The following is an 18338-nucleotide window of genomic DNA, read 5'->3' as shown; positions in this document are numbered from 1 at the left end:
GTGTCCCATCATGACAAACCTGGCCTGAAGAGCCTGTCCCAGGACTGGTGCACTCCTCTAAAGAGACAAATGTGTGCCTTTCCATGAGGACTAAAGTACCCCATGTTTCATCAAGGAACTGAGTGTACTCAAGTGCCATGCACTTACTCCTATTTTTATTAATTTATTTTTCAATTATACATAGCATGGACTGGACCCAATCGGTTGACAGCTCTTCACATAAGAACAGTCTCAAACACATAATACATTTCATTTTGTTACAATTTATTGAGAACACATTTCAAGTTACAGGTTAACAATTAAGCATGATCATTTTCTTTGAGGCAGTTTGTTTATTAGTAATTAGACACAAGAGTAGTATGTTTGCATTAATGGAGCTAATTACCTAGAAATAAAAGACTGTAATAAAATACTGTCTGGTCATCAAAAAAGGTCTTGGGTGGTGGATTTCATTTCATCATCCCTTAGCGTACTGCACTTCATTTACAATATTGAGTTCAGGACAAGTAAAAATGCATTTGTTAAACCAGTGCCGGCTCCTGCGGAGCGTAGTCCCCCTCCCCTCCCTGCCAACACTTTAAAAAATGTGAAAAATAAAATGGGTTTATAACCCATTTTATTATTGTTTTATTATTCTTGTGCCGAGTGTTGGGGGTAGGGTCAGGATGGTGACGGGCTGGAGGGCACTGCCTTCGCCGCGCATGTGGGTTTGGCCGGCTGTCTGAGGCGGGCCAAACCCACATGTGTAGTGAAGCCATCTCCAACTCCAGCTGCATTGCTGTGGTTAGAAAGAGCAGGCACAAGCTCCCAGTTTGTCCTGGAGCGCAAATCATCGGCGCTCAGGCCAATCCTGAAGCTGCTCTCATTCATGAGCCGCAGGGCTGGGTGGGAGCCTGTGCCTGCCTGCAGCGGAGAGGAGAGGACAGGAGAGGAGCAGAAGAGCGCAACACAATGCTGGAGGGTGGCAGGTATGATCTTTTTGCATTTTTTCCTATTTGTCTCCGTTGTCTCCATTCCTCCACTCCCCCGACTCCCTCCACGTCTTTTCTACGACATGAGCCGCTCCGGAGTTAAACCTATAAATATCAGAAAAAAGTTAACTTTTCTTTATAGGACCCATTGAAAAAGCAAACGGACCTGCTTAGTATTTTATCGGAATATTCATGCCCCCTCAGTTTTTTTTGCAACATAAAATAGTGATTCCCAGATTATTTTGCTCGCTTTTACACTTAACAATATTTTGTGCGCAAATGATGCGCACTGTGGTGGTCTATCATCATTTTGTAGGATTTATAAGATGTACACTAGATTTAAAATGCTGAGCATAGCAGACACAAGAGATTACCTCTAAAACTTAGGAACAAATTAAAGGAGCACAATTTTAAATTGCATATCCTTTTCAATATATTAATTTACCTTCTCACCAATGTTCTTCTAAAAGAAAAACAAATCCAGGTGAAATGTATAGGAACATGTTTCAGGCTCTGCCCATATGCTGGGACAGGCAATACTTTGTTGGTAAACTAACTATGCAATACACTGGAAAAAAAAGACTGAGAAGTGGTTCAAAATAAGTGCATAAGAAAACTAAGGAAGTGGCTTCATTGTTATTATCTGTCGTACAAGGTCACCAAGTACTATAATCTCAAAGTAGATAAATCCATCAAATACATGACATAGTGGGTAGAAGGGATTCTTTCTTGCTCTACGAAAGCCTGATGAAAGGATTCAGGAATCTGATGAATGTTGACTTCTAGGGAATTAAGATCAGTTTACTGAAAGATTGTTCAGAAGCAACGCTCAACGAAGGAGAAGCAATGAAGCAAATTACCAATTATCTGCAACATAAGAAAATTCACTGTAGATGAACACATTGTTCTGGTCACTCCTTTGAAATTAAAGGGAAGGCTCATTGTATCCGGACTATAGAGAAGTGCATAATCAAGCTAAGAATGTCAGCTAGGACCATCAGAGACAAAACAGGGTAAAGTGAGGAAGCCATTTTCAGAGGAGCCTCTGAGAATAAGTTAACAGGAGCAACCAAAAAAGATGCAATGAGATGAAGAAAGCCCAAATAAAGAAGGATAACCTCAAAATAAACGTGTTCAGGAGTTTTTTTGCCCCTTCCATTACAGTATACACGGTCACAAACTAGGCTTTTTGACCGATTCTTTGCGATATCAGAAATGTTGAGGCCACTCAGTTTCTTCTTCCAGGCCAACTGATGATGATAGTTCATTGCTCTGTCTGGGTCAGTTTGCACTTTATTGCTCAGGTGGTTGTTGATTAGAGACTGAAGATAGATGATGTCTTTGGTAGAGGGAGAGCAGTGTTCATATCTGGTTTGCCTTTCACTTAATTTGAGCCATCATAATGCATCTTCTGACAATTCGTGTTTACGTTGTTCATCAACATTTTCCCATCCAGAAATCAAAATTCTCCTGTCCAAGGAGATGCCAATGTGGCATGTTTATTACAAAATTTCTTCCCAATTGGTCTATAGTGATACATATCCTTCTTGCCAGTGGACCGGCCTGTCTTTCTGGTTACATCTTCCCTTTTCCAGCCCCTGGGGAGAGCTGAACAGTCTCTCATCTTCCTTTCCATCCCAGCTGCCGCCCTGGATTTAGCCATGCTCTTTGTCCATGGTGGCTGCTATCGAGGCCTGGGAGCCCTTGTACAAATTGGCCGCTAGCTCACCATCTCTACAATGGACCATCCTTCACTTTCCTGCAAAAAACACTACCTCCTCCAGACGTCCCACTACACTGTCCCCGCACTGCTGTAAAGGTTTTGGGGGCAAATAGAGGAAAGGCGGAGCATCCTCACATACTAAGCAATCCGAAAGTCTTCTGGGACGTCTCACCTCCTCCCTTGACTTTCAGCATAGCAGACATCTTCTGCCCGTCATTGCACAGGTGCCTGGAAACAACAAATTCACTAGGCATTGACCACATTTGGTTCTGGGGCAGTCTTTTCTGCTGTCTGCTGCACCACATAAGTGGCTGTAAGTGGGTGTGGATTCTTTTCTTTCGCCTCAACATTGTTTTGATTTTATATTAAGTATCTTCATTTAGATGTTCACTTTTTGAAATTGTGCTTATTTTCTTCTTTAGTGCTAGTTTGGTGGACCATGTTTTTGGCACTGTCCATGGAATAGAATACTTTGGACCAACGAATTTTGATTAATGTAAACCTAGTATGTAAATCACCAGACTTTTTATGTAGTCATTTGTGAGGCATGAACATTTCCTTCACCTCTTGCAATGGGTTTGCCCTGTTGAAAAAAGCAGTAACCGTTTCTGCTTTTTAGGTCGAGCCTAGAGCAGCGCATGCGCTGCTTGCTCGACTTTTAGTAAGGGGGTTTTCAAAGTGCTACCAGAGGCTGCCTCAAGCTTGCGTTCACGATCGCGTGCACGCGCACAGCCGCCATCTGTCTTTTCTCCGTCATGGGCAATTGAGTGCATCACTATCGCGATGCACTTTCACTTTCGTCGCCCGCACGGCCAATGCTTTTCTCGCGCGCGCTTGTTGCTAATTTCCCTCTCTCCTGTAATATCAATTAAATCGTTAGACTCCAATGACGATAAAGCATATCTACAACAAAACTAAAACATCTTCCCTTGTAAAGTTGCAGTACCATGCAAATCATTTAGTAAAACAGCTTCATTTAATTAGACTTAGTCGTTTGTGACAAACACGAATGGATGATTTACAAAACACAAACTGGTCATTCCTTTCAACTCAGATTTATACCTCACGTCTAACAATGCCTTTCCTTTCGTCAAAGCCATATATTTCTTTGTTTAAGGGCTGTAGGTGTGTTCTTTGTTGCATTCTGTCCCACTTCCAGTGCTCTGCATTCCAGCTCCATGTGGCTGGCAGCTCATAAAACCTCTATGTTTAAATTGCTGCTATAAATAGTAAGCAAACCACTCGCACAAGATGTACTGGTACCAATTTAAAGCACCGTTTCAATGAGGCCACATTTCTTAGGATCAATAAGGGAAAAAATAACTTTGATTTATTTGTTTGTCCACCATACTTCTAACAGCTGCAGCTCCTTCCAATGTCCTCATGCCCAGTCCCCTGAAAGCAGCCATTGAGTGTGTGCGCACAATTTAAATAAACAAACAAAGTTTTGAATGTGGCCCGAAAAAAAAGCAGCCCTCGCACATGAAACATGAAACTTTTTTTTTTTGTTTTGCAAAGTTTTACTTTTAATTGTTTATATTCCAGCTGATTAAAAAGACACGCTTACTCAGTCATAAGTGCACCATTCAAGTACAACTGAAAGTTATTTTCCTCCCCATCTCCCACAGGTATACAGTTAGCATTTCGCCTGGTCTCTCGTATCTCTGGTCCTTTCACGGCCCCTTTCCTCATTAGAAAATCACGGTCTGGTGATGTTCCAACATACCCTAGCTTTAAAGAATGCAACACCACATCCACCACCACGTCCACCACCACCACCATGTCCGCCACCACATCCACCACCATCACCACGTCCATCATCACCACGTCCACCACCATCACCACGTCCACCACCACCTCGTCCACCACCACCACCACCGCATCCACCACCACCGCGACCACCACCACCGCGTCCACCACCACCACCATGTCCACCACCAACTCGTCCACCACCACATCTACCACAACCTCCATGTCCACCACCACCATCACGACCACCAGGTCCACCACCACATCCACCACCACTGCCACCACCACCGCTTCCACCTCCACCACCATGTCCACCACCACCACCGTATCCACCACATCCACCACCACCACCACGTCCACCACCATGTCCACCACGTCCAGATCCACCACATCCACATCCACCACATCCACCACCACCACATCCACCACCACCACATCCACCACCAACATGTCCACCACCACCACATCCACCACCACGTTCACCACCACATCCACCACCACCACGTCCACCACCACTATCTATCACGTCCACCACCACCGCGTCCACCACCACGTCCACCACTACCACGTCCATCACCACCACCACGTCCACCACCACGTCCACCACCACCACGTCCACCACCACCACATCCACCACCACGTCCACCACCACAACCACCACCACGTCCACAACCACCACCACATCCACAACCACCACCACGTCCACAACCACCACCACGTCCACCACCACCACGTCCACCACCACCTCGTCCACCACCACCACCATGTCCACCACCACCACATCCACGTCCACCACCACCACGTCCACCACCACCACCACCCCCCCCACATCCACCACCCCCACATCCACCACCCCCACCCCCACATCCACCACCCCCACATCCACCACCCCCACATCCACCACCCCCACATCCACCACCACCACATCCACCACCACATCCACCACCACCACATCCATCACCACCACCACATCCATCACCACCACGTCCACCACCACCACCTGTGACAGGTAAAGTGTCACTGGAGGGCAGGGGTAATGGGAATGTACATGGGACATTTAAGGATGCATTGGGTGCGAGAAGACGGGAATAGGGGCTATAAGTACTACACCAGACCCAAGATACATTTTGAAGAGACACAATGTCACAGGGGCTCCTGTAAAAGCACTCACAGCATCTCTACCTCACAGTGGCATACATACACTAGCCACTCACTCAAAACAAGCATTGGCATAGCCAATAGGTCTCACCTTTGGGACCTTATAAGTGTTTAGCCATGCAGCACTTGATGTTGTTGCACCAAGGATATTGTGCTGGATAACTAAACACTTATAAGGTCCCAAAGGTGAGACCTATTGGCTATGCCAATGCTTGTTACATTTAAGTTTAGTTTGTCAGCATATTATTACAATCTAACCATAATAATAACATCGAAGATTGCATAAAATGAAAGAACGATATGTCCTATGAATAAAGAATGCCCTCAAAGAGTGAAAAACTATCGGTTCGTATCTGCAATAACTTAAATTCTTTTCCTTAAAGGGACACTTTTATGTGCCCTGTGCTCGTATTACATATAGGGTGCACTGTGCTTGTTTCTGCGACAGTGTACCTTTAAGCAGGTGCGGCAGGCCCCAAAAGGGACAGTGCATCCTATTACAAGGAATGCACTGCACTCTGGTGAGCCACAAACCTTCGCTCTCCTGGAGCAGTGTATTCAGTAAAAAACAGACTGGCTGCTTCAAAGCCGCATCAGATTTAACTGTGCAGGTGGCATTCCGCCTGTACTTGAAAGAGAGGTTACAGATCCCCCTGCAGGCGGTTACAGTGAGTGACTGTACCCACCTGCAGGGGAATGCGTGGGTGAAATGGGGGCAATGATACTCCTTTTGACCCCTCGTGAGAACTGCCCACAAGGGGTGCACTGACAGTGGGCAATCTCTTTGTGCCACAATGTCAGTGTGCCTTCTAAGGCATGTTTCCCCCTGCGTTTGCAAAGGTAATACGTTGCGGGCTCAGAAGCACAGTTAGTCCCTCATTATCATCGGGCCACACCCCCATGCAAATCGATGAACGCTGTTTCAGGATAGTGCTCTGTGTGCGCCAGTGCTATCATTATTACAGAACTGGCAGCACAAGCATCTGCAGCCCCGTTCTATAATACCATAGTGTTGGGTGCAAAAAGCAGATGCACACACCCTTTTTTCCCCCCAGGGCACTATGTGTAGTATGGCCTCTGGACTCTTCAGAACACCAATCTTGCTCATTTGTGCCCCTAACAGGTGCTGCTAATATTCAACTGTATTTTGCTACCTGTTAAACATTGCTTAGTTTAACCCTGGCTGCACTTAAGTACACAGGCACTTTCATGACTGATTTAATGCACCTTTTGTTTTTCACTTTCAGTCACAACTTTGGATCAGTCGATGCAAGTATATTTGGTGTACCCATACCAGTAAGGGCTTTGGTAAGTACACGTCAACCGATGCATGAGAGAAACCTGTTGAACTGTAGGCATACAACACCTTCACAATTCTCTGTTGGTGACAACAACGAAACATGTATAGAGATTAATTTCTATTTACGGAATTTTGAATGGCATACAAAGCACTTCTAACTAGTTAGTCAGTTTATCTGATAAACTTAAAGCTGGAAGCAGGTGAACTGGCCAGGGTACTGTTGTGGAAGTGGTTTCCTCTACCTGTCATTGATCATGACTGGGGGATTCAGGGCCTTTTACCCCTCTCATACACCTGTTCAATACAGGTGCACTCCTACCAATCCCATAGAGGCTTCCTCTCAAGTCTTAGGTATATTGAAGGGGAAGCAAAGTTGCTGATGGCATTGAGATTTTTGCAAAGGAGTTATTTTCATGTTAAGGAGTTCTTTTTTAATTAACTATGGAGAGTCTTACAACTGGGGCACGGGTTCTTTCACTTCTGGCTCCAGAATCCGACACTGCCTCCTACTTCAGGTGCTTGCTTTCCCCTCTTCCAACTGGTTTCCATTCCTGCAGTAACTACAAATCCTCAGTAGATAGTGTCTGCACCAACACCACTGTCTTCTCATTGGCTTAGGCCTAAAGCATTGCAAACTTTCCACTCCCAGGCACCATGGTTCCTCCCTCATCTGGCTTACCTAAACTCTTGGACTGGGGGACATGCGGTCTTGCCTGTAACAGAGAGCAGAGATGGGGAGTGACTCTGGGAAACGTGAAGAGAAGGGTTTCCATTGCTTGATCAGATTTTGTTTTCCATTACAACTAAACCAGCTACATCTTCCCAAGTGAGGATGGTTACTTTGGCCCCCATTTAGCCATAAAGGCATGATAAGATGGCTTCCATTTCCCTCTAAGCAGTTTTGGTGCAATCGCCGCTCAGCACCAGTAATCTCCAAAAAAGCTAAACAGCGCATAAAAGGCTCCTCCCTGTGAGGGATTGTGCATCTCTTGTGTGCATCTTAGGGTAAGTCTGCAACATATCAGTTAGTTTATCAACTCCATAGAGAAAATACTACAGCAGTGTCTGTCTTATTTGCCTGTATTTGTCCCTGCTAAAATAGAGTAGTGGGCTTCTTGCCATCAACCAATTTTGCACCAGGAAATGTCAGTGTGCCCCTCTTACAGTTGTAGGTGGGTCGTACGTATCAAAGAAGGTGCAAACAACAACTGGTGTAAAACAGGACTGTGTTCTAGCCCCCCTTCATTTTAATTTGTTCTTGGCAGACCTCTCCACAGATCTTGATGAACAGAAGGCCCATGCACCGAGCATAGGAGAAGAACAAATGTTGCACATCCTCTATGCTGACGATATGGTATTGTCTAGCAACACTCTAATAGGCCTTCAAAGGCTGCTTAATTCCCTCAGAACCTATATTGAAAATACCGGCCTGGAAATAAATATTTCTAAAACGAGTGTTATGGTATGTGATCTGCCCTCCAAGAAAAATCAAAAATGGTTTATCAAGGGAAATAGAATTATGGAGGTTAAACTCTATGTACACTTAGGAGTGACAATAGACGTAAATGGCTCCTTTATTTCTCAAAAGAAGGCGATAAGAGCAAAAGCACAGGCTCTTAATTACGCTTCTCGTCACTGGCCAGATCCATTCACGGCCATGATCTTAAACCTACGGGAACAGTCATGAAACCTAAACTGTTGCCAACCCTCGCATATGGATCAGAGATAATGCTAGGTGATGAGGCGCCTTTGCTAGACAAACTATTGATAAGCGCTTATAAACAAACCTTTAGGCTCCCTTGGTCGGTCTCGCCTGCACAGCTCAGGCTAGAATTTTTACTCAAAAAACAGACTCTCGCTAGGCCGGCGGCGTTCATAAAGCTTTGTCTCCAAGGAGCAGCAGAAAACACCCTGGCCAATTTAGTCTGGTCTGAAATTAACTTACAATGGGGAAATGGCCTTTACAAGAAACATTTAGAAAATAGTATTCGGTTGCTTTAATTTGGAGATTTGTGGATTTCTAATATCTCTGGGCAAACCTTCAAGAAACATGTAAATAAATCAACCAGACTGCAAAGCTGGACAGTTGAGAAGGAAAGCCTGTCTAGGTGCCGCCACGGGTGGGTGGTGCTGAAATCATATTCTATTTTAAGAGAATCGTCCCTGCTGGCTGCGCCCTTCCACCAAAAGACCAAACAGTTGTTTCTTGCCTTAAGATTTGGAGAGATACCCACCCTGGACCTTATGCCAAAATGGAGGATAGTTGGCTTTGGAGAAGATCGGTCCTGCAGTTTATGCCACCCGGGGAACAAGACTTTGCTCCACATTGTATGCATATGTCCTATGCTGATGCCCCAAGGACGATCTCTATTAAGACAGGAGTTCCTCGACCGGGGAATTAGGTCCTGTCGGCCTTCTCTGGTGTAGTCCATGGACCTGTGCAAAACAATGTTGAACATTAGACTAACTCAGTTATTGAATTTTTTTTTTTTAAATGATCAGTATATTGGGTGGACGATGGGTAATCTGGTGGGGGTTCCCAATTCTAACTATAGAACATGATAAATTCTTAGCTTTTAAGCAAAACGTCTCTTGAATACGTAATTTTTTAACGAACAGGTGGGCTGCAAGGGATTGTTGTAACTAGCTGGTTCCCTATCCCGCTCGGCTCAAGTAATCAATTTGTTTAAACCTGACATTAATGACGCATAGTTCTGTATACCTGCACTTTTATAGAGGGAAAAGCTATGGTACATCTAGTACCGGATAAATACCTGTCTCAGCCCTGTATAATGCACTCAACCATCTATAGCGACCTACTTATATGAATCCAAGTTACTTTGTATAGCCATTTTTGCACATTAGGGAAATAACCAGTCCCGACTAGCCATTCCTTTTCATTCATTATTTTAATGTGGCACCCCTACTAACATACTTGGGAAGGAAAGCTAAGGAAACCGAAGGACTAATGACAAGATGTTTAGCTGTTGAATTAGATGTATGACAAATCTTTTTAAACGTTAGGTTTGCGTATTTTAGTAAATTCCTCCGCATCACTTCAAGAACCTGATCAGGTAGGGGTAGCCCTGTGTAAAATCTTTTTATTTCATGCCGGCCTAGCTACTTTTTGCTGCCAGTGCTCGTACTGTGACACACAGCTCTGCTTATCTTGCTGCCTGGGGAATATTCAAGTTTGTCTTTCCTAGTTTCCCTAAGAAGGGTGGTGTCCTTCACCCTATTTGGATTGCAGTATGTAAGTTGTGAAGGATTCCTCTTAGTCTACTGGTGTAGTGATTGGATACATCTGAGGCAGTACCCCTGTAAGTCTTTCCTGGTTTTCATAAGGAGGGTGGTGTCCCTCACCCAACTTAGACTACAGTATGTCTGTTTTGTATGTATCCTCTTAGTCTAATGGTGTACTGGTTGGATAAGTCTGAGGCGGTACCCTTGCACGCTCTCCGCAACCTGCAATCGCAACGCACCCACCTGAACAACAGCAGACCAAAGGACAAGCTCAGTGATGCAAGTCAGAAGTCTGTAGCTAAGGACACTAGGCAAAGAGTTGGAGCGCCCTCAACACTGAATCCCCACCACCACCAAGGTGTTCCACTGGCTTTCATGCAGTATCAGTCCCTGGACTGAATCAGTCCCCAGAATTTCAATCATGAGCCAGTCCTTGGACCTCAGCCACTTTAGTTATTTACTAAGAAGAAAGTTACTGTTAGAGCAAAAGTTACTCACTTGGGAGCTCACCCTCTTTGCACCGGGAAAGCCGCTATAATCAGAACAAGCACTGCGTGTACGCCTGGCTCACTAAATGTGAAGCCAAGGGCCGCACTGACACCATAAGACAAGCATCATGAAAAGTAGAGACGCGGTTATTGGTTATTTCTTGAAAGACCATCATTGCTGAATTTATCGAGTTTGTACCCATAGACAAGCCAAAGCATCCGGCAATCCTACTGGAGTTAGTAAATTGAGGGCCATTAAATTGAGTCATTCCAAGACCTATTGTTTGAAGCACGGAGAAATGATAAAAAATTGATTTGAAGAGTTATGTAAAAACAAATCAGAATTACTAATCAAATAAGAAGACTCTGATTGTTAGCAATAATATCTAAATTTTTACCACCACAAGCAACAGGGCTGAATCAGGCCTGCATTGGGGCACTCGGAATGGATTTTTTCCAGCAAATGTCCAATCCTCGACTGTATACTCACAAATTATAATATATTGATGTGTTTCATGTTTAATATGGAGCCTTCTCCAGGAAAATATATAAGATCAATTAAGTGTATTAAAATTATCTATAAATATTTAAGGAACATTTTTTCAAGCAAGCAAACTCTATAAATTCATTTAACTCTGGGTAATGTTAATTTCACAGCCCAGGCTCATCTGTGGCCTTCAACTATGAATGACCTGCCATGTATAATACAAGCGCCAAACAACCATGGTTTTGAAACAGTTTATTGAAACTTAAAGATCATAAACATAAAGAAATTAGTCCATGTACAAACATAGAACTCTGTCATCCGGTGTCAGTTTGGGGTTTTTATTTTTTGTGCTGCTATATTTTATGTAGTGGTGTTTATGTAAAACGTCATACTCGTTACAAGGTGCCAAAGTATATTTGTGGACTTAGGGCCTGATTTAGAGTTTGGCAGACAGGGACACTGTAATAAACTTGAAAGAGTGCCTACCCGCCGAATTCAAAATCAGGCTCTAATCACGCTATTCCAAGCTCATTGCTGCATATTTTCAGTGGTCTCTGCCATGCACACACGGCAATAAAACACTTCCAATATAGGCCACTCTACTTTAGCATATAACGCACTTGTATTTGGCGGACGGGATATCCATCATGTTTGTGACAGAGTACCAATCTGCCAATCTCTAATTCAGGCCCTCAGCATGCTACTCCATGGCAGTGCTTTGGATGGAAGAGTGTGTGTTTATCAAGTAGCTTATTCTTCATTATCTTTTGAGAATTGTGTTGTTATCTTGTTTCATCACTGCACTGTGGTGTTAATAAAAACAAAGGGAAATGAGGAAGAAGATGCTTGAGCATTGAATAGAAAATCGCTTTAGGGCAGTGCGACCTATACCGGAAGTGTTTTGTTGTTGCACGTGCTTGGCAGAGACTGTTCAAACTGTGCCCCAGGACTCTTTAATAAATGTAAGTCACCTCTAAGATAGTCCTAAAAGGCCCTAAATCAGGTTGCTTTATGTTAAAAAGTGGAACATGTACTTTTACATGTTCCAGAAGTAAAACCCCAAATTCTCGCTTTTACTGTGGAAAGGCTAACACCCCCACTAGAAAGTACAGAGTTAAAGGCTGCTACCTCAGCCCTGCAAACTACTGAATGGGACTAATAAAGTAGGTACTGTATGGTATCAAAAGAATCAGTGCATTATATCCGATTAAATGGTTAAATTGAATGTCACTGGTGGGCAAAGTGCAACTTTAGAAGTTACCTCTTTAGTTACCCAAGGTTTCCAGTGGCCATTTGCTGGTGTACTCTGGGTCTGTCCTACAGACAGCTTTCTGCTCTCCTGGGAAGACATGATAACAACTTCCAGGAAAGATAACAATAGAGGCCTGCCACTGGAGGTGGTGTTACTTGAGGGGCCCTGATTATTTGAGGAAACGTCTTCAATGATATGTCCCCGGGAGAACATTGCTATCCGCAGAGGCAAAGCAAGTGGTCGTCCCTCGAGTTAAAAAAGCCACCTGGGGCAGCAGAAGTTTCATCGTCGGTGCTGCTAAAGCTTGGAACAGTCTGCCGTCACATTTCAGGAATGATACCGAGGTCCTCTCCTTCAGGAGGGGGCTCAAAACTTGGCTGTTTTCTTAGTAGCCTTTTTTCTGGGAACCAGTTAGGCATCGGCTAGCGCCAGGACGCCTTTGGTTAGAAGTGTGCTTTAAAAGCTTATTAACATAACATAACACATATCTTCCCCCATTCAGGAAGCAATATAAAGTCCACATTTGTAAAGCGCACAATCACCCGTAAGGGTCTCTAGGCGCTGGGGGCCGTCGGGAAGATTAAGCGAGCTATTGCCCAGAGTTACATGGTGCTGGGCTAACCTGCCGCCGGAGCCGGGGATCGAACCGTGGTCCCCAGATTCCAGCGTCAGTCGCCCTGGCCGCGGCGCCAATATAGATGTTCACCCTAAAGGCAAGCTTTAAAGGCAAAGGGCAAATGGGGGGACAGTTGGGAGAGGGGCAGCTCCATTGTTTGAGCACACATACTGGCACTAGGGACAGGAAAGGGGAAACGAGTTGCCAAACTGGTTTTCCAGGGTGTGTAGCCCCCTTGGGAGCCACACCTCTGAGTTGGGCTAGGAAGCTCCACACGTCGGGAGAGGGGTCCTTCCATATTGGAAGTGGGCAGAATGGTGCATCCTGGAATGCCTGGATACCACACTTCGCCTGAAGTGGTCATCGAGTGGGAGGGAACTTAGTAGCCCAATGGCTAATAAATGCATCCTGCGCTAAGTGCATTTTCTGAGCATAAGTAAGGCACCCCTGACACTCCAGACTCTGATCTCGACTGGATTGGAGAAGGACCGAAGGAGGACTGCCCGCAAATAAAGACTATACCAGTGTGGACTGCACCTGTTGAACCTGATGGCTAGCAAAGGAGGTGGACTGTGCCTGTTCTGTCCTGCTCAAAGAGAAGTCTTCTCTAGATCCAGTCAAAGTCAAGCGACTCCAAGGGTCAGTCAGCTAGCCTCCTGCTCACAGCACAGGAACACAACTGCTGAGAAGTCTGCTGGGGCAAGTTGGTAGCCCAGATCTTCAACCTCCCATCAAACTCTGCCATGCAGCACCAGATACCTGGACCTGACACTCAAAGTTGCACCCAAGTGCGCTGAACCCAGGAGTGTCATTGAAGTGCAGCTGAGACCCCCAGAGTATATGCTTTCAGCCCAGGAAGGATTGGTCTGTGACCACACCGTAGGGCGATCAGTAGGATTGTGGTGCATGGGCTTCTGTCAGCACCAAGAGGACTTTGTGGGATGTTGACCCTGTGACCAGGACCGCCTCACCCCCTTCGCATCTCATCCGCAGCACCCTTTGAGTATCTTCAGCGCCCTTGATTTCATATTTTCCCATAGGAGGTGTGAGTAGTTAATCAAAGCCTGTTTTTTCCATTTAATTCAGGTAGGTTAGATTTACTGTTTTCCAATACATACGCTGAATGTGCGGTACTGCAATGCAACAAATAAAACAAAATTTTCTTTCTCAAGCTATTTTTTAACTGCACATGGCAAAATCACACATTAGACTTGTAAATACGAAACATAGGCAGGCTGCAAACAGAGAAATATTTTAGACCCACATACCGAGCATGTGGCAGAAATGCTAAAGTTGAAGTTGGCTCCTTGATGTTAAGATGGCCTTTTTTTATATATAATTTATTTTCTGTTTTAAAAAAACTTCATATAATTCACATTACATGTCCATCAGTTTAATAATACTACAATATATAATCTGATATTGTAAAGCATTCTTATTAAAATATATCAACCACTTTAACTGATTGGCCATTTCGACGTTTTCTTTAATCAATCAATCAATCAATCATGCCATTTGTATAGCGCACTACTCACCCGGGAGGGTCTCAAGGCGCTTGGGGGGAGGTGTATGCTACTGCTCGAACAGCCAGGTCTTGAGTTGTTTCCTGAAGGCGAGATGGTCCTGGGTCAGCCGAAGGTGGATGGGGAGGGAGTTCCAAGTCTTGGCAGCCAGGTAAGAGAAGGATCTTCCTCCGGCGGTGGCTCTTCGGATGCGTGGTACGGCTGCGAGGGCGAGGCTGGTGGACCGTAGCTGGCGGGTGGGCGTGTAGAAGGTCAGGCGGTCGTTGAGGTACTTGGGGCCCAGGTCGAGGACAGACTTGTGTGCGTGGGTGAGGAGCCGGAACGTGATCCTCTTGTTGACGGGGAGCCAGTGCAGGTTCCTCAGGTGGCTGGAGATGTGGCTGCGTCGGGGGACATCAAGGATGAGTCGGGCGGAGGCGTTCTGGATGCGCTGGAGTCTTTTCTGTAGCTTGGCTGTGGTTCCGGCGTAGAGGGCGTTTCCGTAGTCCAGTCGGCTGGTGACGAGTGCCTGGGTGACAGTCTTCCTGGTCTCGGTCGGGATCCAGCGGAAGATCTTGCGAAGCATACGCAGGGTGTTGAAGCACGATGAGGAGACGGCGTTGACTTGTCTGGTCATCGAGAGGGAGGGGTCCAGGATGAAGCCCAGGTTGCGTGCGTGGTCGGTTGGCTTGGCTGCGGTGCCCAGAGCTGGGGGCCACCAGGAGTCGTCCCAGGCGGAGGGCGAAGATCCCAGGATGAGGACTTCCGTCTTGTCTGAGTTCAGTTTCAGGCGGCTGTCCTTCATCCACTCGGCGACGTCTTTCATCCCTTCGTGTAGGCAGGTTCTGGCGGTGTCGGGGTCTCTGGTGAGGGAGAGGATCAGCTGGGTGTCGTCGGCGTAAGAGATGATGTTGAGGTTGTGCTGGCGTGCGATGGCTGCGAGAGGTTTCATGTAGATGTTGAAGAGGGTGGGGCTGAGTGAAGATCCTTGCGGGACGACGCAGATGACTTCGGTGGCCTCGGAGCGAAACGGGGGGAGGCGGACTCTTTGTGTTCTTCCGGCGAGGAACGAGATGATCCACTCCAGTGCCTTCTCTTGGATACCGATGTTGCTGAGGCGCTGGACTAGGGTGCGTTGGCAGACCGTGTCGAACGCAGCGGAGAGGTCCAGGAGGATGAGGGCCACTGTTTCCCCCTTGTCGAGCAGGGTCCGGATGTCGTTGGTGGCTGCGATGAGGGCGGTCTCGGTGCTGTGGTTGGCTCTGAAGCCGGACTGCGAGGGGTCAAGGGATCCGTTCGTCTCGAGGAAGGCGGTCAGCTGTCTGTTGACGATCTTCTCGATGACTTTAGCAGGAAAAGGGAGGAGCGAGATGGGGCGGAAGTTTTTGAGATCGTTGGGGTCCGCTGTAGGTTTCTTCAGGAGGGCGCTTTAGTTGTTCATCAAGCTAGACAAGTCAATAGATCTCCAGAAATAGGTGTTATGCGCAACTGTAATGAATTATGCATAATGCGTTAGCCTCCTGTCTTATCAGGCGCAATTGTAATTAAAATACTGAGAGAAAATGAAGGGAAATTCATCCTGATACTATTTGGTTGGACTCCCATTGACTTCAATGGGAGCCTGTGTACCGAACGCGTACACAGGCTTGCATTGACAAAAGGAGTGGTTGGGGATAATCGTGCACCCTATGGTGGGCACCCCATGGTGCCTGCCACACTGTGCATGGTTGGGAAGAGGGGACCCATGGGTACCCCCATGGGACCAATTTGGAAGGGCCTGGGTAAATGGGGGCCTGCTACAGGCCCCAAAAAGACTGATTCTGGAAGCCTTTTCGATCTGGGCAAACCAAATCGGAAAGGATGTCCGAATCGTTCATCGTACTTGCTCGCTCAGAAAACCTAGTCCATAGAGTTGTACAAATCCGCTCCAGAAGGCTCCATCTCTCCGAATGCCTTTTGGAACCGATTCGGTCAGCGCTAAGGCTTTCCAGGCTTCGTATTGGTCGTTGGAACTTTGAGCGATTCAGTCAGAAACAAGGACTCCGGGTCGGTTTACGCAATTCCGAATCCGATTCGGAGCCCTTCCAACCGAAATTGGAATCGACCCCTAAGTCTTCCTCACTAAGACCCAGCTCACCCCCACATTCTCCCCAGACATTGCCACAGCAACCCCTGGTGGATATAAAACCACTCACCAGGACCGCACCAACAAGCTGGGAGGAGGAACAGCCTACATCCACAAAGAGACCATACAGTGCACCACCACCACCACCACACCCATGGAACATCTCAACTTCAAGGTCCACAAGGATGACAAGACAACCATCAGAGACACCCTCGCTTATCGACCCCCAGGCCAGCGGTCCAGTTTCTGCAACACCATTGCAGACTTAATTGTGCCCCGAGCTTTAGACTCCGAGGACTCATCTTTCTCAGCGACCTGAATTTCCACATCAATGACCCCAACAACATAAACACCACACACCTCCTTGACAGTATGAGCAGCCTTGGATTTACCCAGATTGTCCACGAGCCTACTCACACCACTGGACACATGCTGGACCCAATTTTCACCTCCAGCAACTGTCAAATACAGCCATGCCACAGAACTCACATGCACTGATCACTCCATCACCCATTTCAGCCTCTTCAGCCCCTGCACCACCCCCACAAGATGACCAACGCTCCCCATGCTTAGGTGGAACAAAATCTCAGAGATCAGCTGAGCGAATGCCCTCAACAATCCCAACCCTGCTACTGCCACCAACCCCAGGGAGTGAAAAATGTCAAAGCCTGAATCACCAATTGTGCAGAAAGCATCGTCCCCAACAAGAGCAGCATCCAGAGAAAATCCTCCAAAAAGGCCAGCTGGTACACCCAAGAACTGAGAAACGCAAGACGAGATAGCAAACAGTTAGAGAGGAGATGACCCACCATCGAGGACAACTCCAACAGGGCAGCCTTCAAGACATCTCTCAAACTCGATCACCTCCTACTGAGGGCAACAAAGAAGAAAGCTCTTGCTGCACGCAGCAGAACCAGAGCCAAAAACACCAAGGAACCTTTCAACATCGTTAAGGAATTCTCCAACCCAGCTGCCAGCGAAAACAACATCACAACCTCACAGGTGCTGTGCGACAACCTCTCCCACTTCTTCCATGACAAGATAGCAACCATATACAGAAACTTCGAACCGAAGCCCACACCTACTGACTTCCTGGACAGATACATCACCACCCTAACTGACACAAACCAAATACTGACCACCTTGAACATCCTCTCCACCCAGGACACCACCTCCACGATAAAAAACATTCACTCTGGAGCTCCTACAGACCCATGCCTCACCACTTCTTCAACCTCGGAAAATAAAGGATCGGCCTGGAACTCACCACCCTACTCAACAACTCTATCACCACCGCAATATTTCTCAATGCCTGGGAACAGGCCGAAGGCAGACCATTACTAAAAAAAAACCTCCCATCTGACCCCAGCAATTTCAAAAATTACCAGTCAATCTCCCTGCTCCTATTCCCAGAGAAGATATTGGAAAAGATCCTCAACAGTCAACTCCTGACACGCCTGGAGCAGAAGGCGCTACTGATGCCTCCCAATCCGACTTCCAGAGCAATCACAGCATCGAAACTGCCCTGATTGCAGCCACTGACGACATCTGAACCCTCCTCAACCGAAGAGAAACAGCAGCTTTGATATCCTCCTCTACCCCTCAGATGCCTTCGATACCAAATCCCACCACACACTAATTGAAAGACTCCAACAAATTGGCATCCAAGGGGATGCGCTCATATGGATCACCTCCTTTCTCAACAGAAGAACCCAGAAGATCCA

At 46.4% G+C, this 18338-nt stretch overlaps 1 protein-coding gene across 1 annotated transcript in view; it reads left to right on the top strand.

The window, feature by feature from the left end:
• Positions 1 to 18338, top strand: part of GK5 (glycerol kinase 5) — a 155071-nt gene that overhangs the window by 92314 nt on the left and 44419 nt on the right. The window contains exon 9 of the mRNA XM_078666415.1: positions 6849 to 6909. Within this exon, the coding sequence (XP_078522541.1) occupies positions 6849 to 6909 (61 nt within the window). The remainder of the gene's footprint in view (positions 1 to 6848; positions 6910 to 18338) is intronic.

The sequence above is a fragment of the Lissotriton helveticus genome, chromosome 11 (assembly GCF_964261635.1).
Source record: "Lissotriton helveticus chromosome 11, aLisHel1.1, whole genome shotgun sequence".
Classification (NCBI taxonomy): Eukaryota; Metazoa; Chordata; class Amphibia; order Caudata; family Salamandridae; genus Lissotriton; species Lissotriton helveticus.
Note: the sequence above shows the minus strand (reverse complement) of the source record. Positions and strands in the feature narration are given on the sequence as shown.